This window comes from Cinclus cinclus, chromosome 2, assembly GCF_963662255.1.
Source record: "Cinclus cinclus chromosome 2, bCinCin1.1, whole genome shotgun sequence".
Lineage (NCBI taxonomy): Eukaryota > Metazoa > Chordata > Aves > Passeriformes > Cinclidae > Cinclus > Cinclus cinclus.
In genome coordinates, this window is record NC_085047.1 from 70395594 (window position 1) to 70420968 (window position 25375).

General features: G+C 38.4%; 1 protein-coding gene across 2 annotated transcripts in view; it reads left to right on the top strand.

The window, feature by feature from the left end:
• The first annotated feature begins 8540 nt into the window (after positions 1–8540).
• Positions 8541–25375, top strand: part of NDFIP2 (Nedd4 family interacting protein 2) — a 46312-nt gene continuing 29477 nt past the window's right edge. Inside the window, exon 1 of one of the 2 annotated variants that reach the window (XM_062487797.1) lies at positions 8541–8711. In XM_062487797.1, the coding sequence (XP_062343781.1) occupies positions 8676–8711 (36 nt within the window). In that variant the 5' untranslated portion in view covers positions 8541–8675. The remainder of the gene's footprint in view (positions 8712–25375) is intronic. The other variant, XM_062487798.1, reaches the window with a different exon arrangement.

The window sequence follows — 25375 nt, forward strand, 5'->3', positions numbered from 1 at the left end:
CAGAGGCTTCAGTTTTCAGATTCCACCATCTTAATAGCAGTATTGTTGGCACATGACCCAGCACTTCTAGAAGATCTCACTGCAGATCCTCCCAAATGACATAGAAATAATCTCACTGAATTGTTATTCAGTGTACTTATAGACTTATGGATGGAACATACCATGTCCTGATCTCCAGTCACTCATTCTCTTTCATGAGATATGTACCTGGTTTGTGGTTTGGGTTTTTTTTAAATTTCTGCTTTGGTCACATTGCAGAACTAGCATGATGGTTGGTGCCCACAAGGTTTTAATCTGCAAGTGAATATGGGTGGCATGTGAACACATTTCCAGAAGCACAGGAAGCTTATCTCCTATTCAAAATCTTGAATACCCTTTCCCTCTTACATCTTTCCTCTCTTATTTTGTGGTAAGAAAAATTAGCCCTTAAATGTGCTTTCCCTCAACTTTCCAGGTAGAAAGGGCTAATCAAATGAGATATCCAAATACAATTAAGTAAAATGAAATGAAATGAAATAAAACTAAATTAAAAAAATAAAATTTAAAAAAAAATTAATACCTCCAACACTGATCTAAAGTACTTTCTGCTATTTTTTTGAGAAACATACTCTTATTAAAAATACATTTTGCACACCCTGTGAGTCACCTGTCATTTCCCTCATCTGATGCACTTCTTTTTGATATCACCCATGCAGGATTCCTGCTGCCTTTGTTTGATCTCTTACTTGTTGGGATACAGTTTTCTTAAGCTTGAAGGAGGTGATATTGGAATATAAACAAGCTCTCCTTCTTTCTAGGGTCAAGGGTTATATCCTATGGGAATATTCCAAGTTCTCTGAAGAAGCTGGAGTCTGAGCTCCCAAAATGCAGGTTTGCAGTCCTGACTTTTGTCCTGCTTCCACCTCTCTGGATATTCTTCCCCCTGTATCCTTCTGGATCCTGCTACCCCAGTGGTCTTATGGCCACTTCAGCCAAGACTGCTCTAACTTTCATATCCCTGACCAATTATCCCTTGTTTGTAACTATCAAGTCCAGGAAAGTTCCTTTCATTGTTGACTCCTTGAGGAGGCTGAGAGAGTTGGGCATGGAGAAGAGAGGCTGAGGGAAATCCCATCCCTGTTTATAAATACCTGCAGGGAGGGAATGAAGAGCAGGTGGCCACACATTTTTCAGTGGTGACCAGTGACAAGACCAGGAGCATGTATCTTAGAATGAGATGAATTGCACCATGAAAGTGCCTTTTTTTTCCTTCACTCACTGTAAACCCAGATATCTGGATCCAAGGCAGACATCTGTGACAGAAATATCTAAATTTAGGTGAGATAACTGCTCTGTAGTAGAATAAATTGGGGCAACTCAGCTGACAGATATTTCAAGACAAGTGTCCCTCCTTTTGATTATATGAACACACCTAAGCATGTGCAGGACCAAACCCTTAGTGAACTGCTTCGTTTAGAGCCCTTCTGCATATTACTAGCAGCTTTTAAGACTTTCAAGCATAGTGCTGCTTGCTTTGCCTCCAAACTGACAGGAATACTGAAATATTATGCCTGAAGCTACCTACACATGCCACACAATGGAACAGAAGCTAGTTTCAGTGGAAATCTCCACTGGAGATTATTTTCTCAACATTTATTTTCCTTTTTTTTTACCACTGCAGCCCTGGGTCAGATCAGATGCTTCCACTGCTTCAGACACAGTCAGATTCATCGAAGGAGGCATTTTTTTCCAGAAAGCTACATACTTTTCAACACAAGAGTATACAAAAAACCTGAGCAACTTTTATGTGTTTGCATGTTACTGAGCAGTGACTGGATAAAATTTAGGCAACTGCTTCTGTCTGAAATAGCAGAGTGTATTCTGACAATGGGACACAATGTTGTTTGACTGTTAGCAGGCTGGACCAATAAAAAAGAACATTTTTCTCCATGTTTAAAAAATTATCTGTTCGGGTAAATTGTCATATTCACATGCTACCTAAGCTTATGTGGCTAGCTAATAGGTAAAATCTATGCACATCAGAAATAATCTGAAAGTCATTTGAAGAGTCATTTGAACCAAGAAACAGAATGCTTACTCAACAGGAAGCTCGAGGCATGGGGCCTTAGCCAGAATTTAGGCTGAGTTAGCACTGCAGCTGGCTAGGTCTGGCTGATGATCTGGTGGTTAACAACATTTCTGTTATATTCTGCTCTATTCCTGTTTGTATTCTGCATTGTGTTCAAAGGAGACTGAGCTGGCATTACAAGGAGCCACTTTAACAGCTCAACAGCTCTCTAACCACTGTGTGGTTTTTAATCTAGTTGCATTAAAAACAAAGAATAAAAGGGTGGGTTCATAATAAAAGAGGTTTATAATTTATGCAGAGCTTTGTTTTATGTAGAAGAAAATCAATTTGGGCATAAAGCCTGCTCAAGGGCTGTATATATGGGGAATATATACAATGAGGAACAGACTGAAGGTTATTTAGAAAAACCCACTAACAGTACTGTGCAGGGCAGTGTCACAGCACGTCTGATTTGAATTATCAGCATCATTTGGATAACTGAAAAGATAATTTTAATTTTATAGTTTTTCAAATAGATTTTTATATTGTGTTATGAGCATTAGGAGAACTGCCAAGACTTCAGACTTACTTATCTAGCAGTAAATTATTGTGAACATATATCCAGATTACTTCTGTACCTTTAGGACAGAGAATATGCTTTGTAGTTAATACTTACAGCAATGTTGACACTCCAAGAGCATGGACTTATTTGGGTATCTATTGCTTTCCTCTTCTACTTGTATAAGAAAATGATTTTCAGATAACATCAGAGCCTCAACTGATTAGATTTTGCTTTGCATACAGGCAATTTAATATCAAGGTAGCTTCCAGACAAATGGATTAACAAATATTTGAATAATCTTTTTTCTAAGGAATACATGCTAAAACTGTCTTCTTAATCATGCCTTATTGATAATGCAAAAATGACAAGTATTGCCAAGATCAGAATAGAAATATCTTGTCCAAATAAGACTTCATAGCAGCATTTGATTTCCACTTGTAGCATACATCTGTATTGACTTCTGATGCACTAAGCCTACAGACATCTGTATTTTCTACCCTTTCCTCCATTTTTTCCCCAATAGTTTTCAGGGGTTTGGGGATTGTTTTATTGTTCATTGTTTTCCAGCTGGAGGTATTTATTCTTTATTTCAAATTTACTGTCACCAGTTTTATCAACTCTCACTTCTGCACATTCCATTCAACCTCACTTGTTAAATGAAAACTTCAAAGCCACAGGGGGATTTCTATTTTTTTGTTTGTTAAACATTGTATATTTACATAACAGCATGTTGGCAACTGTCAACATCAGGTTTTTAACATCAGATCTGTAGCTAAAAACACACTGAAAAGCTAGGCCATATAAATTTTAGAAAATTCTAGTTACTTCTCAACTTTTGACATTTGTGGTGTGTTTAGGTAGTGTCTACCATCAGGGTTCATAGCACACAAATATTTAAATTCTTATATTTTATTACAAGGGATTTTTTAAAAAAAAATAGTTATTAACTCGCAGATTTTTAAGATAGAATCTAGTTTTAAAATTAAGAACTTCAAACTGGCACACACTCATGTATCTACTCCTGTGATTCTTCTGCTTTAAACTGACTTCTCTCAAGTGCATGTGCCTCTCCAAAAAGGTGGGAATTGGCAGATCCTTTTTACTCAATGTTAGAACCCCACTCTGTCACCTGTGTGAAACACCAGCAGCCTTTGCATTCATTCTTCATTCTCAGTCTGTCACATTATATGGAAATATGACTTTTAAGAAGAATCTACTGAGAGACAAGCACACACTGCCTCAGCCTTTATTTATGGACTCTGTATCATTTCCTCTAGACTCACAGCCTACTGCACAGATCTGGCTAAGCAATCATCTTGCAGTGGCAGCTCATTGTGCTCTTTTTTTTCCCCTTGCAAAACCATTGAGCTTATACTGCTGCTGATATGAATATTGTCTCCCTAAACTTGTCTGAAGCCTTTTTAAAAGATGATGTTCCTTCACTTCTGTGGTGTCCCTGTTTAACTGTGTTTCTAGTCAGCAAAGGTAATTAATGTAGGTAATTAATGTAAGGGGGGCAACAGAGGTGTAGGGATCTAACCATGCTACCATCTTAGACAAAGTACATCTGTGCAATCCACTTCTATGAGGAGCTTGTCAGAATATATCTGAGCTAGTTCAGAACTGTCTCCATGACTTATCAGGAAATAGCTGCAGGAGTAAAGAGATCCATGCAGGCTGCAAAATCTGTCCTAGACCAAGGCAAATATTTGAGATATTTCCTAGTCTGAGCTCTGTGTTACAGTAATGACTTTTAAACCCGGTTCAGACATATCTGCATGGTATTTGGACATATCCAAAGGCCAGGTTTGCAAGACTGTACACATGTACGTATGCACTGAACACAGATGAAGACAATGTAATTGAAAATCTACATTTGGCTACAAAATCTTAAAAGCAGCCCAGTGTTCCTGCTAATGATGGCTCCAGCATTGCCTATGTTACCTAAAAAAAAAAAAAAATAGGAGAAGAAATTATGAAGAACACCAAGTCAAAGACCTGCTGTTTCTTTCTAAGAAACTCAGTCCCAGTGGTTTGTTCAAGCTGGCTTGCTGCTTAAAGTAACTATCTTAGCCCATACAGAGATCGCAAATTTTGTGCAGTTTACATAACCAGGAACATAGAATTAAAACCAAATAGATTATAAAAGGAGTTTGAAAATGCAGAGGAAAATAAAGTCAATAAATTTACAGTATGCTTTAGGATTGGTCCATGAGTAAATTAAGTACAATTATTTAATTAGATTTACATTTGGAAAAAAACCTGTTTATTTCTCACTGACATTATCTGTATTAGACATTTAAAAACACATACTAAATGTGTAAAACAAAGCTAGAAAACCTGAAATTTTACTTTGTTTCCCAAGTTTTGGATAGGAATGTGCAGCTTTTATTTTTAAATTTTTTAATTCTTTATATAGTACAGCAAGTAAAATATTACAGTACCTGCTATATTTACTTAAAATAATACAAAATTATGTACTATAAATGTAATATAAATATTTGTATTTTAACCAATATAAATATTTGATTTATATATCTTTATTACAATAAAATTAACTTCTGAAATCTACCTACTCTGTAAGTTCCATAGGAAACCTTAAAAATTTGAATTGGCTTATACAGGTGAAGATATATAATGATGAATACTGTGCTTTCTTATTTGCTGGGCATTGATTGAATAATGAAAGAAAAACAAGATTAAAATTGCTAACAGTCCTGTACTGCTTGCCTTTGTGCAATTAAGTTCAGACTTATCAGACTTCAGATGCCATTCTTCAAGACAACTTTTCACAGAACTGGGCTTGCAAGAGCTTTTTTTACCAAGAAGAATCTTTTCTTGGCTCCTTTTTCATGGTGGAACAAAGTTTAAGCTCTTGTATGTTTGCTTACTAACAGCAATTAAATTTCTTTTTTCCCAAAAAAACTCTGAAGCAATACTTACTTTTAAATGTAAATTTGAAACTATTTTGATTACATGCTGTTTAGAGCACTATTTCTGTTTCTTTAAATACAGTTCTTTGTCAGAAAACAATATTCTGCAGGATCCAGAAAATAGTCCTAACCATTACTGTTGTTGTAGTCCCTTAAGATTTAAGAGGGTCAAAACAAACAAGTAAATCTTAAAACTAGTATTCAAGTGTTTTAGTCAACAGGACAGTCCACATGATTTGTTTGGCTATGTAATAAAGTCCTAGCTCTTCTGAAAGACACATTTCCTACATGCAATGTATGTTCTGTACAAGAGAGTACGGGAGAAATACGGACTCATGGGAGAGACTCCAGCAAAGAGCCACCAGGGTGATGAAAGGACTGCAGCATCTTTCCTGTGAAGAAAGTCTTCAAGATCTGGGGCCCTTCAGCCTGGAGCAGAAATGGCTCAGAGGGGATCCCATCAATGTATATAAATACCTGAAGGGAAGGTGCATAGCAGATGGAGCCAGGCTTTTCTCAGCAGTGCTCAGTGACAAAGCCAGGATAATGGACCCACACTGGAGGCTCCCTCTGGATATCAGGAATTTTTTTTTTTTTACTGTGAGAATGATCAAGCGCTGACTTAAATTGCTCCGAGAAATTGTGGAGGCTACATTCTCAGAGATAATAAAAAATCCTCTGGTCCTGGGCAGCCTGCCCTAGGTATCTCTGCTTGAGCAGGGGGTGGGCCAGATGGCCTCCAGAGGTCCCTTCCAACCTCAGTTGTTCTGTGATTTTAAGCAACCTTGGTGCTTGCCAATTGCTTTGCATTAGAGATTAATATTATGCCATGGTCAAAATCTCTGGAATCAGACAGTTAAATTTAAATATACAGATAACACTATTTTGAAAATACAAAGATCTAAAAGAAAGGTATGATCTTCCTTTTTTATATTTTGATGTTCCAGAAAGAATAAAAATCAAAAGAAGGGCATATTTAAAGCCTAAACTAGTCATATGGCCTTCTTTGGTTTAAATCACATAACTACACTTATATTCCCAAAGTAAAAAAAATTTGGTCTCTGTATATAAGCTAGACCATCCATCCAAAATGTATCCCTAAATATGAAACTCCCTTTACACACATAACTGTATTATCTCTACTGAATTTGCTCCTGCCTCTATTGACTCTTTCCCCAAGGGTTATGTAGTATTTTCCAATTTTCCTATTAAATACACTTTGGTTCTTGCCTATTGTCCTTTCTTCCCTTAAAAATACATTAATTGCATGAGTTTAAAAGTGAAGGTTACATATTAATAAATGATTACTCAATTGTATTCCAACATTTGCAGTCTCAAATTCCATTTGGCAGCTCTTAAACTAGTTGGAAACTCCTAGTTGGAGTTGCTAGGACGGTGTATGGCAGAGCTGAGATACAACACTTTAGAAGCCATGGAGATCAGATGACAACTTCCTGAGCTGTGACATGCAACACTTCAGAAAAAGTTTACTTTGGAGGTAATTGCTGCTAATGATAAGAAGATGTTAAACTGATTACACGAATGGTCCAATTTCCATGAACCCTGAAATCTGGAAATATAATTAAGAGGTTTTGGTAACTGAAACACACTGCAATACTCAGTACAAACTTTCTTAAACTCAAGATGACCTTTATTAATAACTGTTCCTTTTAGGACAGAATAATTAAACATTCATTTTGTAAAATGAAGAGAAAGGAGAAAATCCTGTTAGGAAAATAATATTAATCCATTTTGAACCTATATTTCTCCGTCAACTTTATTTCCTGACTGCTGGGGCTTTTGATGTGCAACAGAGTTGTACAAGAAACTAAACAAATGCAACAGAACAGGCCCGAACTTTCCAAGCATGTTTTTCTTTTCATTTGGATTGCTTTAGTAACTGCTGCATTAGCCAGGTATAGGCTGCTAGCAAGGTCCCAGGCACATACACAAAGTCTCATGCTTCACCTCCTCCCCCCTTATAATCCTGCATATCTTCACTCCCACCCCCATCTAGATACATAACTCAAATAGTGGAAGTCGCTCTCGCTTCTCTGCCCTCCCACACACACCTACTGGCACTTCACTGCGCTCCCGCAAGTCCTCGCCCAGCTCACCAGGCATGGCTGCCTGCACAAAAAGCCTCACCCCGCCGCTCAGGTCGGCAGGGAGCTACGGAAAGGTGATGACCTGAGCCGCAGGATAAAATTCTGCGTGCCGGCCAGTAGCGATAGCGAGAAGCCAATTTTGTGAGAGCATTTGCCTTGCAGATCAGCTATAGAGCAGCTCACGCGAACTCTCCTCTCCATCAGTCAAGAGATACATCTACGACTATCTGAAATTGCGTGCCACAGCTACACATCTGGCAGTTCTGGAACCTAGAAATGAGTCAGCCTCATCCCATGCACCTTTATGGGTGCAGGCGTTTTTAACTGGTTTTACTCCGGGAGGTCATAAACATCTGAACACTTAATGTCAGGAGGAAGAGAGAAGAGGAAAATCACATCTCCTTGGCACAGAACTGTGCTTTGCCTGCACAGGAACAGCAGGCAAACGGGCTCAGGATTCTTAATCACTTTGGGTAGATTCCTATTCAAATCCGCTCTCCGGGTGCCCAAGATGTCTTCTGTGCTATCCTGTACTTCTTCTGGCCCCATGGTGATCAATAGTGATAAATATCTAGGCAAGGCCTGGGCTCGGGACGTTAAGAAGAGCGGTGAAAGACAGATCATACCCGCTATCGGCAGCCCCGGTAGAGCCACCCCGAGCTGAGCGCAGCCGGAGGCAGCTGGCGGGGGCAGCTGGCGGGGACAGCGGGCAGCGGGCAGGGGGCAGGGGGGCAGCGGGCCGGGGGCAGAGCAGGCGCTCACGGCCAGCCCCGAGCAGAGCGAGCGCGGCTCCGGCGGGGCGGGGCCTGGGCTGGTTCCGCCGCCGCGGGGGCGGGCGGAGGGCGGCCGCAGCGGGGCAGGGCTGGGCGGCGGCGGCGCCGGGCGAACGGGCGGGGGAAGGAAGGAAGGAAGAAAGAAAGAAGGAAGGGAGGGAAGGAAGGAAGGAAGGGTAGGACAGATCGAGCGACGCGGCGCCAGGTCGGAGGAGCTGCGGCCGCGCCCGTGCGTGTCGGCGGGCGGCCAGGATGGATCACCATCAGCCCGTCAGCCGCTACCAAGTGGTGAGTGCGGCGTCCCCGGCGAGGCCCCGCTCGCCTCCTCCCGACCCTCGGGCCGGCGCAGCGGGGCACGGTGCGACCGGGGCGCCCTTCCCCCGCCGCCGCTTCTCCGCTCCTACGCGCGGGGGTCTGGCAGGAACCAGGCCGGGATCGGGGCCAAGCGTGGTCCGTCCCACGGAGGGGATCTGACAGCCGGGCCTTGCTCGGGCGGCGGGGTTGCCCACCCCGGCTGCCCCGGCCTCGGAGGGGGCGGCTGCCCGGCCTGCTCGCGAAGCCGGCTTTGCCCGCCTCCCTCTCCCTCCCGCCGACTCCTGCGGCCGCCGGTGCCGGCCCGGGCTCGGCGAGTTTTCCCGGGTTCCTCCCCCTGCCGGGAGCGGGTGGCGGCTCCCGGGAGAGCGCGGCCAAGGGAGGGGAGCGGGGCGCGTCGCGCCAGGGCGGAGCGGCCGGGGGAGGACGGGGCAGCGGTCCTTGTCTGTGCTAAGTACGGGCTGCGGAGCGAACCTCTGAAACCTTGTGATATCTAAAAACCCGTAGCTGTCTGGCGCAGGGGTAGAGTGCAAGGCCTGTGTGAAGATTGGGGGAGGGAAGTGTGAAACGCGGGGAGGAGACTGACCTTCAGTGTGTGTGTGTGTGTGTGTGTGTAAGCAGATGCACGAGCACGCTCTTCTCAAGAACGGTCTGCAGCTTTGTGGGTCACCGAGACCAGTTTTTCTTTCGTTCCCGAACTTAACTACGGAAGTGATCATTTAGAATACAGAGACTTCCATCGTGCCCGAATTGATTGTCCTGTTTGTTTCTCGCAGTCATTAATGTCAGTGACATAAATATTGCAGTCATTAGCTTAAGGTCAATTATACTCAAAATATAGAAGCTTTTCTAAGTATTGGGTGTAAAAATTACTTAGGTGCAGTCTCCTGAAAAGTTTAAATTTTATTTTCAAGTTCCTTGTACTTTATAGCTTTGCTATGAATGTAAAGATAAGGAAGTCTGAAATCTTTGTTATTTATTCTCTGTGATTCAAATTTCTACTGCCATCTTCTAGCTAAATCCTGAATTATTTATCTTAGTGTTTTACAGCTTGAGCAGTGAAAAGAATGACCACAGAAGTAATCACACTTACATCTGTGCATATGTAAATTCTGGCATTTATATTCAGACTGTTCCTAGGTTATGATTTAAGAAAAAATAATAGAAAATGCTTTTTTATGTATTTGGAATATTTATTTTGATAGTCTTATGGCATTGTAAATTTCTGTATGCTCTTGGGCCCTTAGATACAGGGATTGTCATAGAGGTGATGAACACACCATGCACCCTGTGACATATACCTTTAGGATGGTAATTGGTCACCAACTGCTTTATGGGTCAGTGCTTCCTAACACTTCTTTTCTGCCACCATGCTTCCATAACTTGAAATCAGTAGAAGTCCTAAAGTCATTCCTCCTTCTCTGCAACAGAGAAGGAAAATGCTGGCAGAGCATTTTCTTGAGAGCCTACAAACACTGTCTTCCTCAAGGCCTGATGTACCCTGGGCGTATTTTAAAAAGATGGTATTAGAGGTCAGACAGGTAGAAGGGAAGCTTTAATTTAGTTACTCAAATGAGTACAAAAAAAAAAAACCAAAAAACAAAAACCAAAGCACATGAAGAAATAATTTGTCTCTGTAATATTTTTATTTTATGCTTTTTAAGAACGTCCAGTGGTGGTGCTGATGCCCCCCTTTGGGTAAACACCCTTTGGTGTGGCCTTCTGAAAGAGCTTATCTTAAATGTTTGACTGTATGAGGTGGCCTCCTCAGTTTGCTGTGTATATTAAATTGTGTAGTCATTTGTTATAAATCAGTCTGCTGTACTCCAGCTTTACTGCCACATAGGAAAGAGTATATTATTTCAGTTTCTTTGTTACATCTGACTGCTGAAGACTGAGATTTTTGTAATGTTTACTTACTGTTTTGGGTGAGAGAATGGAAGGAACAAGGCAATTTCAGATGTACTTAATGAGCAGCTGATTATTCAAGCATGTGATCTTAAGTGTTGTGATATATTTGCTTACATAATGGCTATGATAGGTACTGAGCAATAGATCATTGCTGATTTTATGGTTGTGTCCTAGTTTTAAAGACAAAATGTAGGAAAAGAAGATGACTTAATATGGCTAATACCACATTTTATGAATGCTTTATGAATTTAGTTTTGTGAAATCTGGCCAGTTCTGCTGTGTTCACTGTTTTTGTTTCTTTGTTTTGTTTTGCTTTCTCTTGCTTCTTTCTCACATGATTATTAATAAATACTTTTTGGCCCTGCTTGTACCCATTCTACCTTTACTTCTAGCTGATCTGTTTGACTCTATTCAGAGCAGGTTTTCTTCTAAATAGAAGGATTTCTAGGTGTGTATTATTATCAAAATAGTTACGGACTTGTGTTTCTGTTCCTGGCAGTAGCACTGCAGTTAAGTTGAAGGAGCTGTCTTTCCCCTTTTTTTTGGGTTTTTTTTTTGTGATTTCTTCAAGTAAGTTAAACTAAAAGACTTTGGATGAACAGGCAGTTTAGTTTTGAGTTTTAGTACAAAAAGCTAGTTAAGTAACTTCTTATGAAACAGGAAATGTCTCATCGTAAAGCTAACCCTCAGCTTTTCTTATTTTTTATCTCTGTTGAAAATAACTAAAGCTTCATTTTGTATCTTGTTCTTCTTTGTGTGTCTGCATTTTATTTACAAAGCAGTTTAAGTGTGTTCAAACCAGGCAGCTGTCAGAAGCTGGTACTTGGAATTGCAGCAAAGTAAGTGTTGTGAGTGAAGAGCAGGCAGTACGTCAGCATTACGTAACTCTCTGCCGTGGGCATGTGTGATTTGTATTGCTTTCTGGCCCTCCTGTTTTGTTTCTCTTTGTAGGGCAAAAAGACAAATAATTGATGGGTAAGAATTTGTCATGCTTCCCTGCAAGAGTATGACATTAAAGTAGCCAACCTTTGTTGTCTTGCTTTACTTCCTTTTTTCTTTTCCTTAGTCACTTGAATGACTGCATTCCTGTTGGTAAATGTGTCTTAAATTTTGCAGATGACATTCCTTGCAGATGTTAGTCAGTTCAGCTGTATCATTTACTTATTGTTGTATTTTTTCTATTTCTTCCTTGTTGTTCTGCTCTTTGTTGGATAAGGCATCAAGTTTAGGAAAATTATAATAAAATTCTTCAGTAATCGTTCTCCTGATTGTTTTTACCTTCCAGTTCTTTGTCATCTGACCTTAATAGCATTACTATGTTATCTGAAATGTCTGCTTCTAGTCCAGCCTGTTTGCAGAAAAAGTGATGCTTTGTGAATCTTTACTGAAACAAAGAGGAAGAAATGCAGCTGTTTTCTGCAGCAGATAAAACTGAGAGAGCAGCTAAGCATTAAAGCTCGGTATTTCAATTTTGCTTAGAAATGTGGCTTTCCAGATAACTGAGTCATGAGGGAAGACTTCACTTGCATGTGAGTGATTTAGGCACAGAAATTGTATTTAAGGCTGCAGGACTTACAAGCTGTACCGCTCATAAATTATAATAACCAGTCTTTCTTGCTTAAAGTTTTGGGTAACCAGTTTGGGGTCAGGTAGTCTTGAGTCTTTAACTTAGGGTTTGGTCAGAGCTAAGTAGGTAAATGGTAAAATGGGAAGGTAACAAGCGGATTTGGGTGGAGCCAAAGGCAGCTCTCCACAGGGATGTCAATTCAGCTATTACTGAACTTGCCATGCCACTGTAGCACTTGATTTTGGTGGGGTTTGTAAGTGATAGTTGAGGCAAGACTCTGATGGCAGCCTGCTGTTGTATGACACTATGCAGGTATAAAGAAATTGTGGATTTTAAAAGGGTTGTTGGTCTTGTATAAGTTGTGTGTGCTTATAGAAATGGGGCTAAGAGATGAAAATTTGTGTTGTAAACACTATAGCAAAGCACAAACTCAGATGATGCTTTTCTGTATCTGTTACCTCCATTGTCATTGACTCTTTACCCTCCCAATGTTACTTGGTTAAAAATCTTGCTCAAAGTCAAGTTGTCTTTGTAGCTCTCATGAAAGTCAGCCGGCACAGGAAATGTGAACAAAGAGAAATCTCTTCCTTCTTTCTTTTCAGAGGACTGAGCCTAATAGTGATTGGCAAATAAACTCCCAAATGTAGGTAATTCCATGGCTTTGATATAGGACCACTAGCTTATATCTGTATATCTACTGTATTTTCTGCAGTGTTTATTGTCTTAGGAAAACTTTTATGTAACTGGTGTTACTGGACAGCTCAAGCTAGCCTAGGGAAATTCTGTTGCTTTCCATGGATGCAGGGTGATGTTGTAACTGGAAGATAAAATTCTGCATCTGGAGGACAAAGTTTATAATATTGAAAAGTACTGAGGAAAGATGCATTACCTGGTAAGTGTTAGAGTTGTTTGCTTGTGACTGTTGCACAAATATTTTTAGTGATAGGACTCTCAATCATAAGAAGATACAATTTTTCATTGCACTGATTTTTGCACATAAAACACCTAGTTTAGACTCTTAATGGCATAGAAAACCAAATGAGGACTCCTGAAAGGAGGTAAATTATGCCTTCAGACATCATTTGTTCTGTCCTTGCATCTTAGTTGGTTTTTGGACTGTAATATAAGCAATTTAAAATTTTAATTTTATTCCTGTAGAACTTACCTGTTACAAATTTCTCTATTAAACAGTACTTTCTTTTTCGAAGGAATAGCCTTAATATTTTCGTAAACTTTTTTTGCTATTTTTTAATGAAGAATCCTGCTACAAACAAGAAAAATTATAACTGTTGAGACATTTGCAGGTATAGTAGGGATGCAGTGAATACTTAAAGGACTTAATTTTGTTTTTTTTTCTTTTCATTTTTAGTTAAATTTATAAGTACTTTCTCATTTTATATGAACAAGGAACTAAATCTCTCTGTATGTTGCTCCTAAATAAAGGTGCTGAAATATTGGACAGGTAAAATATTTTGTATAAGTTTTAAGCAGGGTTGTTTAACTGTGTATTGCCATTTCTATCTCATTTTTGAATCTCTTGGAGGGCCACAGACTTAATACCCTGCTCTGCAGCTGATTGGCAGGAGGAAACCCTGGCTTACTGGTATCCCAGGAATATCAATGGTTACAGTAACTTTCTGGGTTTTTATGTGGGCAGTTTCTGTGGACACAGAATGACCTAAGCAGTTTTGTACACAAGTTGGCTTAGTTTCATAAGTTTTACCATACTGAGGGGAAAAAAAAAAAAAGAGAGAGTAAAACCAGCAAAATGCACCTGAGTTGCTCCACTTAGATTCTGGCCTACCAAGACCTTTGGTGAAAAATCTAAGGTAGGTACAGGAGGAGAGGTTGTGAACAGGACTGACCTTTCTAGTGGCAGTGAGATCTTGGTGTGGCTGAGCTTATCTGGGGAAACTGAGGGATTTTTGGGTTCTTGAAAGGTGCATGAAGCCTGAAAAATGATGTACCCGATCTGTGTAGTGACATGAAGTCATGTAAAAAGGCTGCTTCAGGCTGTGCTGTGCGTGCCACATCTAGTAAGTATTCTAATCCTATTAGGAAAGTTCAGTGCCATGAATAAAATTACTTCAAATAGCAGGGTTCTGAGCAGGAGTCAGCTGTGTTGTGGCCAAACTAGATGTTCTTTCCGTGGTACTTTCAAAAGGAGAAATCGTAAACCTTCTCTCAGCTTGTTTGTATTTGAAAAATGTGTAGGGACCACATCAGGATGATCTCAGAAATCGAACACTGCATTAATAAAAAACATTCTAGATGGGGAAAATGAGTTACTTTTGACGAATGGCTAATTACAGGCATATTTTGAAACTTTCTTCCCTGTGACAGTGTTGACAAAACAAGGAAGATGTGGCAACCAGTAATGTCGTCACACCTTTGTGAGACTTCAGTGTTCAACTTACAGTCACACATTTCAGTATTTTCTTAAGTTTCATAGCTTCAAATCTCCATCTAGATTTCTAGCTGTCTGGAAAGGGGGAATGGAAATATACCAGTACACTCAAATCAGAGAAGTCATTTTCAAATGAAGAAGAAAAGTAATCCTAAGAGATTGAGTAAAAAAAAATGAAAAAAAATTGGCAATTTTTTAGGTTGGAGAGGCACTGCCAACTTTTCCTACTGAAACTGAACTACTGCAGAGCCAAGACTGTGGGTTTCAGCTGCCTCAGGCTTAGGTCTCCCACTTCCTGGGCAAGTACTGTCACAAGTAGCTGATTTTAGTAAACTGGGCACCCCCTTCACCAGCTGTGTTTTTTAATGAGAATGACTAACTTTTTCTGGTTTGTGCTTAAGTCTTGTCAGTCACAGCCCAGTGATTTACAGTGAAAGTGAAAAATATATTTCCATTTTAACCTATAACTGTTTATTCCACTTAAGTATTGTTTCCATTATCATAGGCTAAGATTAGCCTAAAACTGAGATAGTCTAACTTACTCCTCAACCACTCCATAGCCAAAACATTAGATACTGAGTCCTGTCCCCCAGTCTCATCCATGGTTGTGCCTCCAGCTGTGTTTGGAACACACAGAACAATTACAAAAATGTCCTCTGAACTTTGAGTGGTGTACACACAATAATATCTGCAGTAAGCTGTATATTGCTCTATTTTTCGTTAAATCCTATCTTTCTTTTTCTTTAGTTACTAGGTGCTTGGCAGAGATTTGTCACCTTCTTATTTGTAAAATGTGGATTTCTTGTAAAATATGAAGAAAAAGTTGGTCTCAGTCTTGCAGGGTAACTTAACATATTCACAAACATGTTTTGTCCATTTTAGCTTTGAACAATATTTTACCTGTTGAAAGTAATCCTATGAATGTTCACTGATTGTTTTTGTAGGGGAGGTTAGAATCATGTCCTTGGTCAAGATGTATATGTAGCTTGAGCTATTGAGCATGCTTTTGCTTTTCCCTAATTAATCTGAAAAGGTTGTGTAGAGCAGCCTTGAGAAGAGGTTATTGAAAAGAGAATACTTAGAGTAGCAGTTGTTTCCTCCCTGCAGGAAAGAAGTTTAGGGTTCTCTTCAAGTGGTGCAAGCTTATGGTTAAACATTGCTTTGGTAATGGTTTGTGTAATCTTTGTCATCTTTGAGGGATAAGTGATGTCTTTGGTAAAATATGAAACAATTGAGATAGGGGTCTTGGGTGATACTGAGGTCAATTGTCCATTTTGATCATGGTACATATGAATCAATTGTTATATCTTGAAATTTAACAGAAACAGTCCTTAAGGTATTTTTCAAGGAATGTACTGAAGCATTAAGGTTCTTAACTGAATCTCCAGAGTTGTGGTCATAAAATTGACTTGCATCAAATACATGGAATAAATGGTTAGGAAAGAATTGCACAAGCTGTTTGGTCTTTAAAATCTGTTCCACATTCTAGAATGAGTGCATAAGTCAAATAAAGGAGCTGGCCACTAAAGTCCCACAGTGCTGGGTCACAGCTGGTGTTGAAAGGTGTGGCTTATGTTTCTTGTGTACCTCAGTATCTACTTTTTTGCTCCTGAGAATACTTTCTATGATTTAGTGACAGCACTGATTTGTTTATGCTTTGCTGTCTTCCAAAGAGGTGAGCTTCCTGGACTGCTGCTTTTTTGTTTTGTTTAGCTGCCTTATAATCAACCAACCTGCTGGACAGTGCCTGCTTTCAGGTGTGTGCACCATCTCAATGGCAATTGAGAGATCCAGAGAATTGTTCTTTGTGCCATGTATTTTGTAGGATTGCTTTAAAATGCTCAGTCAGCACTCTCTAACAGTAGCATTGAAAACTACCTATTGATGTCTAAACATGCCTTTTTTTAAAGGAAGGAGCTTGAATGTTTTTAAGTATTGTGTGAATTGCAAATCAAAATGAAAATCTTTTCAGTAGAGCTTGCTCTTGCAATTGACAATAAGCTCAACTACTCCATTTCCAGTTACTAAGAAAATGGGTTATACTGAAAAAGTCAAGCATGACTGACCTGCTAATAAGAATAGAATTTGCTCTTATTGATTAATAGTATCCTCTGATCTATATTTTAATGGTTTCATTTTGGGCTGCTGAGCGATATTGTTAAGTAGGAAACTGTTCTGCTGGGGGGTGGCTTTATTTAAGCACACATGCCATAAAATTCCTAGGTTGTCATAAACTTGAGACTTTCTAGGTTTTCCATAGTTTTTCTGAAGAATTTTCAATGACACTTAGGCATGATACCAGAGACACAAGCTTGAGTCTTTTTTCCCTGCTTCTTTCAAATCAGGGGCTTGAGGTGAATCTGTATGCTGCTTCTTCAGTTCAGTTTCAGTAGTACATTTCCAGGAAGAAACGAGTCTTCATCTTTCTTATTCCCATGTAAAATAAATTTATTATTTTAGCATCCTCCTGCATTGTCTTTAAGTTTTTGTGCTTGAGCTTTCCCATACTCAACTTTAACTGAAATATGTATAGCATTTAGAGTAATATTCAGCTTTTTCAATCAACTTTAAATTTTGCAGCCCAAATGAATATAGGCCAACCTGGAATCTGGAATTAATTGTTGGCTATTGAGTCTGCTCTTGGTGACATTTCCTGATTTTACAGGCTTTCCTCTTCTCTCTATTTTCACAGTTTGCGTGTTATGTATGCTCTATATGACTTGAGAGTGACCAGGATCTGCTTTCTGCACTGATTCTATAAAGCTGCTTCTGAGTAAAGACATGACATGTGACTGGTGGTTTGCTGACACTGTTACTGGCACCTGCCAACAAAACCTGATGCAACATTGTCCATCATTAGGGAATAGTGTGAGAATGAGCATGAAGTATCATTGTATGAAATACAGGACCTGCCCGTGTATTGGGTACTGTCTGCAGTTTTGGTTACTCACACAGGGAGGTACAGAAAGGAAGGGAAAGTGGACTTCTTAAAAGTGGTCTGAATAGTATGAGTTGGAAGTGACCAACACTTACAGAGGCAGTGGGTAAAGCAGTTGTGAAGCTGTTATTCACCAAATTATGCAATATTAAAATTGTAGAGTGCTCACTGAGGTTGGATTTGGAAAAGAAATTGCACAAGGAGAAGCAAACATACACAATTTGTCCATAACAAGATTATATAGGCAGATTATATCAGTAGATTCAAGAAAACAAACTCACATGCATCAAATCCAAAACAGATGCTAGTGGAACAGGCAGAGACATACACTTCACCAGCTGTAATGGACCTGCCCTGCATACTGGGGAGTCTGAGGAAAATGGATGTCAAAGAACTGGTTAAGACTCTTGTGTTGATGATTGTGTTGGAGACAGAACATGCCCTTAGACTGACCACTGGTCTTGGTAACATGCTCCTGTTTTGTTACTGAGTTTCTTCTATCTAGAAAGTGTTCAAGGAGGAAAACCTAATTTTTAACTTTGTTTATAGAATTTAAACCAGTTCATCAAGCTGTTCTCAAGTTACTATTTGACAGACAGAAGGCTACATGATAGGTGATAAAGTTTTTTGTAACTTCTACATTTTGGAGTAGATCAGAGTTGCAGTACCTCATTGTGTACAAACTTTAGAGTAGGCTTTTGACAACTTTTTTCCTAGAATTTTTTTATACTCTTGCAAAGATTTGGAAGTGTTGGTCCCAGCCATTGTCATCAGTATTTAGAGACATCAGTTTTTTGTTGGCAAATTTCTCTATTAATTCCTATAAATATGCAATAGGAAGAACCCTAGGAAACAATGCTCAATTTATAATTTTATAATGAATATGAAACATGTATCTGTTTGGATCATAATTCCAGTATTCAAAATTATTGAGGCATAATTCTTTAGTAGACAAGAAACCTTCAATAGAAGGGGAGAGAAATAGAAATACTTGGAACAATAAGGTACTTCTAGCATAATTAGTCTTAGAACATTTACTTTTCCAGAAGAGTTTGCACATTCACACCAGATATGTTCTCATATTTGCTAATACCTCTACTTTTACTGTTAATGAGAGGAATTGGAAGGAATATATCTCAATAGAAGCCGTAGGGAATGAATGCATATGTGTATGTTTTGCTACCAAATGTGTAATGAATTGATTAAATCTGAATTATAATCTATGTAAAATGAAAGAGGATGTAAAATGTTATATGTGAGGTAGTTGTTGGGACAGAGACATCTATATGGATCCATCTAGACACATGTTATAATGTTTTTATTCTCTTTTCCTTCATGAAGTCCTGATCACCATTGTTTTACTTGTTTTGTGGGGTTTTTTAAATCAGATTTATAAGATTCTTTTAAAAAACATTGAAAAATTCAATAGCCTAAAGATTCCTAGTTAAAAGAGAGCTAAGATAATTTAAGTATCACTTAAATGCATTTGAAACACTTGATGCAGATTATTTTTGCACAAGGAAATTGACTGTGGTAGAAAAACCATTCTTTTGGCAACTTATTTTTCAGCAACATTCAGTATGAATCTGTGGATTCTTTTCAGTTGAAGTTTGCCTTCAGAGGTTCTGGGTTTCCATGGTATCTAATCCCAGTTTAACAGACACACTTGGTATTTCTACACAGCTGTGGAATGGCAGCAGTGGACTTCTGTTCAGCTTTCCTGCTTCTAGTGCAGATTTTCTACCTTTGACCTTCTGACATATTAACTACTGTTGAAAACTTTCTGCAGAGATGCCTTATGAAAAGAAAAACAACAAACCAGCCCACTTTGTTATCATGAAGGCATATTGCTAGATCTGGGTGTTGGATAGTTGATGCTTGCCAAGTGATGGGATGGTGAGGAAAAGAAAATGATGTGCATCTGTTCTGTGCAGTCAGGAATTATAATCAGATTTGCTCACTTAGTTTTGAATACGTAAAAGCAAATAGTAGCTGAAAAATTCTGTACTTCTGAGTTTTACTGAAGTGCCTTATAAGCTTAATTGCTGAGTAGTTCAGTGTTTATTAGTCTGAAGGTTCACCAGTCTTTAGAGGATGGTGTTTCTCTGGAGCACTGTGGCCAGGACTATATTGTAGCAGGGCATGCATGCATTTGGTGGAGAACTGGAAATAGTTGCCTTCCTGCTAGCTGGCCTGCATTGGTTCATGGGAGATTGGTGTTAAAACACTCACTTGAAGAAAAAGGCATGTTGTAAACTACCATATCTGTGGAGGATAAAAAATTGATACTGAGGAGAAAGCTAGTAAGTTAAAATACAGTGTGTTTGGTGTATTTTCTCAAGAATCCTTGCATTCTGGAAAATGGTGAAGTATTTCTTTCAAAAAACTGCTGTGGATATGGGTTTTTTCCCAAATAAACAAGAAAATGGAAACATTTATTTTGCAGAAAGATTGATTTAGCTTTTCTGCTCTTAAAATTATTCTCTAAGTGTAATTACAGATTATTTGCTTTAGTTTTGATTTTTCAGTGGCTACTGGTGACCTAAATCAGAGCTGATTGATCTTAGCACTTGCCTTCAGCAAGTTTGCTGATACACTGGAACATGTGCAGAGGAGCTGTGAGCATCCCATCTGAGGAAGTGTTCAAGGCCTGGCTGGAGGGGGCTTTGCACAACCTGGTCTAGTAGAAGGTGTCTTTGTCCATGGTGTGGAGGTTGGAACACTGGTCTTTAAGCTCCCTTCCAACACAGACCATTTTGTGATTCTAGTCGTGGAGATTATGGTTTAATGAAGTAGGTTTTATGTGTTTTTATAAAAATAAATAATAACTGTTAGTATGAGCTGTTAATACTATTAGGTGGCATTCAGAAAAATGAAGCATCGTGAAGTGTATTTCTGACAGGTTTAGAATCAAATTTGATTTCAAGATATTTTTTTTTGCCTTGAAAATCCCAAGATTAAGATTTTGCTATTTACAGATAAATCTTTTTTTAAGACTAGTAAATCTGAAAAGTGCAGTGTGTGGTTACAAAACAAGCATTAAATTTGCAGCCTGTATTTGTGGAAGTGAAGTTATTTTTATGTAGCAAGAGATCTGCTTTCATACCTCATTTGAAGAGAGCAGCCTATTGCAGACATTACCAGTAGGCAAGTGCAAAAGGAATTTTTCAGCAAATTAAAGCATCAGGTGAAACAGAGGTGAAAAGCTCTCTGCTAGCTTTTTGAAGAGGATAGCTTTTTTTTTTTTTTAACCCACTGTTTGTTGCACCTCTCATATTTACAGTGTTATGATTTCTGTGGAATAATTACGTGGGTACCAGTATGGAAGAGGTCATGAATCTGATGCAGAAATGTCAGATTTCTTTTTGTGCACTGCACTGGCCATTTTGAGTCTGTCGTGCCTTTCTCTTTAATGCTAGAAGCTGCAATAAAAGGATATTTTTGGTTGACCTCTTGTCAGAATCTGAAAAATTGATAGTAGCAGACCACATGAACTACTACCAAGTGAAGAAGATAAATTGCAGTTGCCAAGAGTGTTGCTTTTTGTGAAGGAAGTCTATCAATGGACTGTTATGGATGCAGAGGTTGAACTTGCATGATCTACTTGGTTGTCTCCACAGTTTTACTTGAAGCAAAGTATTAGGTCCAACATCATGGAATTTCTGTGTATGGTATTAGAATTAATGCAGTTTAGAAGAACCCATTAACTCGTCAGTGTAAGATGAAAACTGGAAGAGTCCAAGCTTCTTCAAAAATGTAGTTTCATTTGAAAGGTAAAAAGAAGGACATGTTAAAAGGGTTTTGTAATTTATGACTGCTACTAAGAATTTTGTCTAGCTCTGTGGTGCCCCAGACAGAGCCATCACTGCTAAAATTTACCTAAAAGTCACGTTTTGACAAGATGAGCTGGTAATCAAGGTATTAAAAGAAAGCTCTCTTAATTGTTTGTGCTTTGTTTTGTTTTTAGCTTGTGTGGCAGCATCCCCTGCATAATTTTGTGTTGCACTAAAGAAAGCAGCGTGAAAAAACATGGTTATAAAAAAAGATTTTTAAAATGTGCAGTATGCTGTCAAAGCTACTTGTGTTGCAATAATTTTATAATGTGTTGGTTTCCATAATCACATTTTATGAACGGCTTAAAGAGCAGCTTTTGAAATATAAGATCAGGTAACAGAAATTGAGTGTTGTTTGTACACTGATTAGAATTAGCATGTGTTACTTCAATGCACTTTATCAGAGAGCATCATTCTAATCTTATGTATTTTTGGTACAGGTGACAACAGACATTTTATTATATCCTTTTGCCCTGATTTTTTTTTTAATGGCATGATTAGGTGACTTGCTTATATTGCCACTCTTGTACAATCAGTTCATCAGAAATAAAGCAAATTCCGTTTAGCCAGGAAAGCAAACATCTGTAGGTTAGATTAAGTTACTATCTGCAGATAGATAAAAAGTGTTAAGTAGAAAATGGGATCTTCCACTTTTAGCTTTTATTTTGATAAGCCTAAACATTTAAAGTATCTGCATCCATTCCCTCAGTAGAAGCTTCTGTTCTAAGCACTTTCTCGTGGATCGTGTTTCTCTGTAAGCTGTCAGCTGATTTCAAATATTGCATCTGATTACTTTGGAAACAATTATACAAAATAATAGACTTAAGGAAATCAGTTATAAAAGGAATAATTGTGTACATTGTATAAGAATAATTTATTTTTAAAAGAAATATTAATGTAAAAGTAGAAAATAAAAGTAGCTGTATTTTATACAACATTTTGGTGCTAAAAGGTCTGTCATTGATTTTTTAACTTCTGAAATGAAATAGTGAAACACTGTTTTGTAGATCTTTTCTGGGAAGGAAACTGAAGGTAGTATAGGGTAAAAATCATATGAAGGAAACTATTGTGTTTTCCTGTGCTGTTCATCCTTTTGTAAGTTACCATGAGACCAAGTAATTGTTGGCAGAACAGCTGTTTCTCCTCAGTTCATCTTTGAATTTTGCCTATCCTATCATAGATGGTTTTTGAGAATATGAGCCTGTAATATACTGTAGTTTGAGGCTGCAAAAGGCAGGGATTGCAATACTGGCATGAACATTTAAGTTTAAGAGTAATGTTTAAGCTCCATATAGTCAGCCAAATATCCCAAATACAGATTAAAACATGAAGAAAAAAAAACTTTGGGGTCACCCACTTTTAAAATGTGAGGGAGGGAATAGGGGGAGCTACTAATTTAGAGTTTTCTGTGGTTTCTGTGGTTAATAGGTTTTGGTAGTTTTGACCACGATCTTGACAAAAGCAGCTGTATTGCCTACTACCAAATAATGGTTCCTTGGAGGCTTGGGAGGGGCTGAGATGATGAACTGTGATTTCTCCTTAGTCCTTTAATTAAAAATTAGGTAAAACATCTTGCTATTGGAAAAAGAAAACACTGGATACTATTTATATACTTTCAATGTGAAATGCTGCTTCAGGTGACATCTAAGTATATAGCATAAGTAGTGCCTTGAAACAGACATTTTCTGTTCCTTTCTTGATGTTTTTAGCTTGGTTTCTATGGCAATGAAGCCTATGAAGAGTGTCAGGCCTCTTCTTCCCCTGTCTCCAAAAATAACTTCTAAATTTACCGCCAGTAGAAGCCAAAATTAAACGTGAAGGGGAAGGCTCAAAGGTAGCCAGATTCCTACTGGTTTCAAGCAAGCTGGTGGCTCCAGAGAGGAGAGTCAGTGCTTTGTGAAGACAAGCCAGAGTTGCTGCAAGACAAAATTATATAACCTCTGCTGTATACCCTGCTGATGTGGGCAAAATTTCCAGTTTACTGGGGCAAGTTCTGCTGCAGTTAGTTTTTTGTTTGTTTGTTTTTGTTTTGTTTTTTTCTTTTTTCAAGTGAAGTAGCCCTCTGAAAGGACCTGAAGTTACTGCCTTGAGGGGAGGGTAGGATACAGGACACTTGAACAAGAGCTAACAAAAGCTAGTTTGTGTTCATGGAACAATTTGTGTTTATTATCCTAGTTGTAAACACTCAAGCTACTTAGTCCAGTTATTGTGGGGTTGTTGTTTTTTGGCTTTCTTTAAATAAAAGGGGTGAAAATTTTTCCTTAAGCTGCTGCATTAGAGTAACCTTGGTGCTTTTTAGAATTTCTGAGAGGCCTGTATAATAGAAGAGAGGATAAGTAGAAAGACTTCATTCCTAAATATAAATCTTACAAAATAAAGGCACTTTGAGTGGCACTAAAAGGTATAACATGTCTATACTGTATGGAACACTTAGGATGGAATTTTTCCATTTCCTGATTGCAATTGCTATAACCATTGAATGACTCATTAGCTTTGTTTTTGAAGGCAAGAAGTCTCATGTGCATGTTCTTGTCTGATCTTCATGTTAACTCCATTATCTAGTAAATTATTCCACTCTTAGTATATTACAGATAATTTGGAGTAAAACAGCTTTCAAAAAAACATGTAGAAGATGTGAAATTATATTTCTGGGGAATGGCAAAGTTTTTTTGGTTGTTTTTTTTTTCTTTGACCAATGACATGCTTGTGGACCTCACTATCTTCAGAATAATGACAGCATTTACTGTGGTGTGGTAGGGAAAAAAAGTTGCAGTGACTGAAGAGGAGGAGGGCAGGAGAGGAAGAAGAGAAGTAACAGAGATCCATTTAAGTTTGCTTTACCTTTTCCCCTGCCCAATGACCAGGTTATTTTGGTGGCGTAGTCAGAGCTACACACACATCCCAAATGAGGATGAAGTAGTGCCATTAGAGTAAGAACTATGCCAGTAGTGTTTTGTTCTTTATACCTTAGTTAATCAAGGTAGTTTTATTTAAGAATGGGCTTATTTTGGCTATATGCATTGCAATACCAGATTTTTCTTGTGAATTATTGTACTTAATTTATAGCCATAATGTTTGTAGCTCTCAGCTTGCTTTTCTGATCTGATGGACCTTTTTAGGGTTGAGTGCTTTGTATTCTCACTTGCTTTCTGTATCCTGGAATATATTAGGTTATTTTGAAGTGCTTTTGTTATCTTTGGATTTAACTACTCAAAATGGCTAAAAATATTCCTTGTATTACTGCTACTTCTGTATCACTGATTAGGCATTAAATGACCCGATTGCTCAGGACCCAGAAACCCTCAAAAACACCTATAATTTGTATTGAAGGTGACCTCTGAAACAATTTTTTCTCTTATTTTTAGTAATGTGAAGGTGACTGAGCAGTGAAACAGGTTTTCTGCATAGCCCATGTAGTCTCTATCCTTGAAGTATTCAGAAGGTGTTTGGATGTGGTGTCATACATCCAGCTGTAGGTATTTCTCCTTGAGCGGAGAGGTCGAAATAGATGGGTTCAGAGGTCCTTTTCAACCTCAACTGTTCTGTGAGTTTGCTGTTAATCTGCATATTAAAATAGTTTGGGTGTGAGTGCTACACCACTTAATAAGAAATTTACCTTCTTCTCAGGAGGCACTTTTTCCAGTAATCTGTTTGTACTTTGCCTAATAGGAAATAACTGTAGTTATATTCTTAATACTTGTTACTGAAATTATATTTTGCTGTAGGGTGTTTTTAAAAAGTACCAATTTGAGGTTATAGAGTTCTTCTTGTAGATATGTTTAATCTTATTTTTTTGTCTGGGTTTTGCGTGTGGTGCTTCAGTTATTGCCTTCGAGGCATCTTGTAGTTCACACTACTGGAAACTAGCACTTTTATAATTCTAGTACTTCTTCTTTTTAAAAGCTTGATACATTCTAAGAACTGTCAAGTTAATTAAAATAATCAAAAATGTCTTCTCTAAGAAAACATATTAGCTGCTGGATC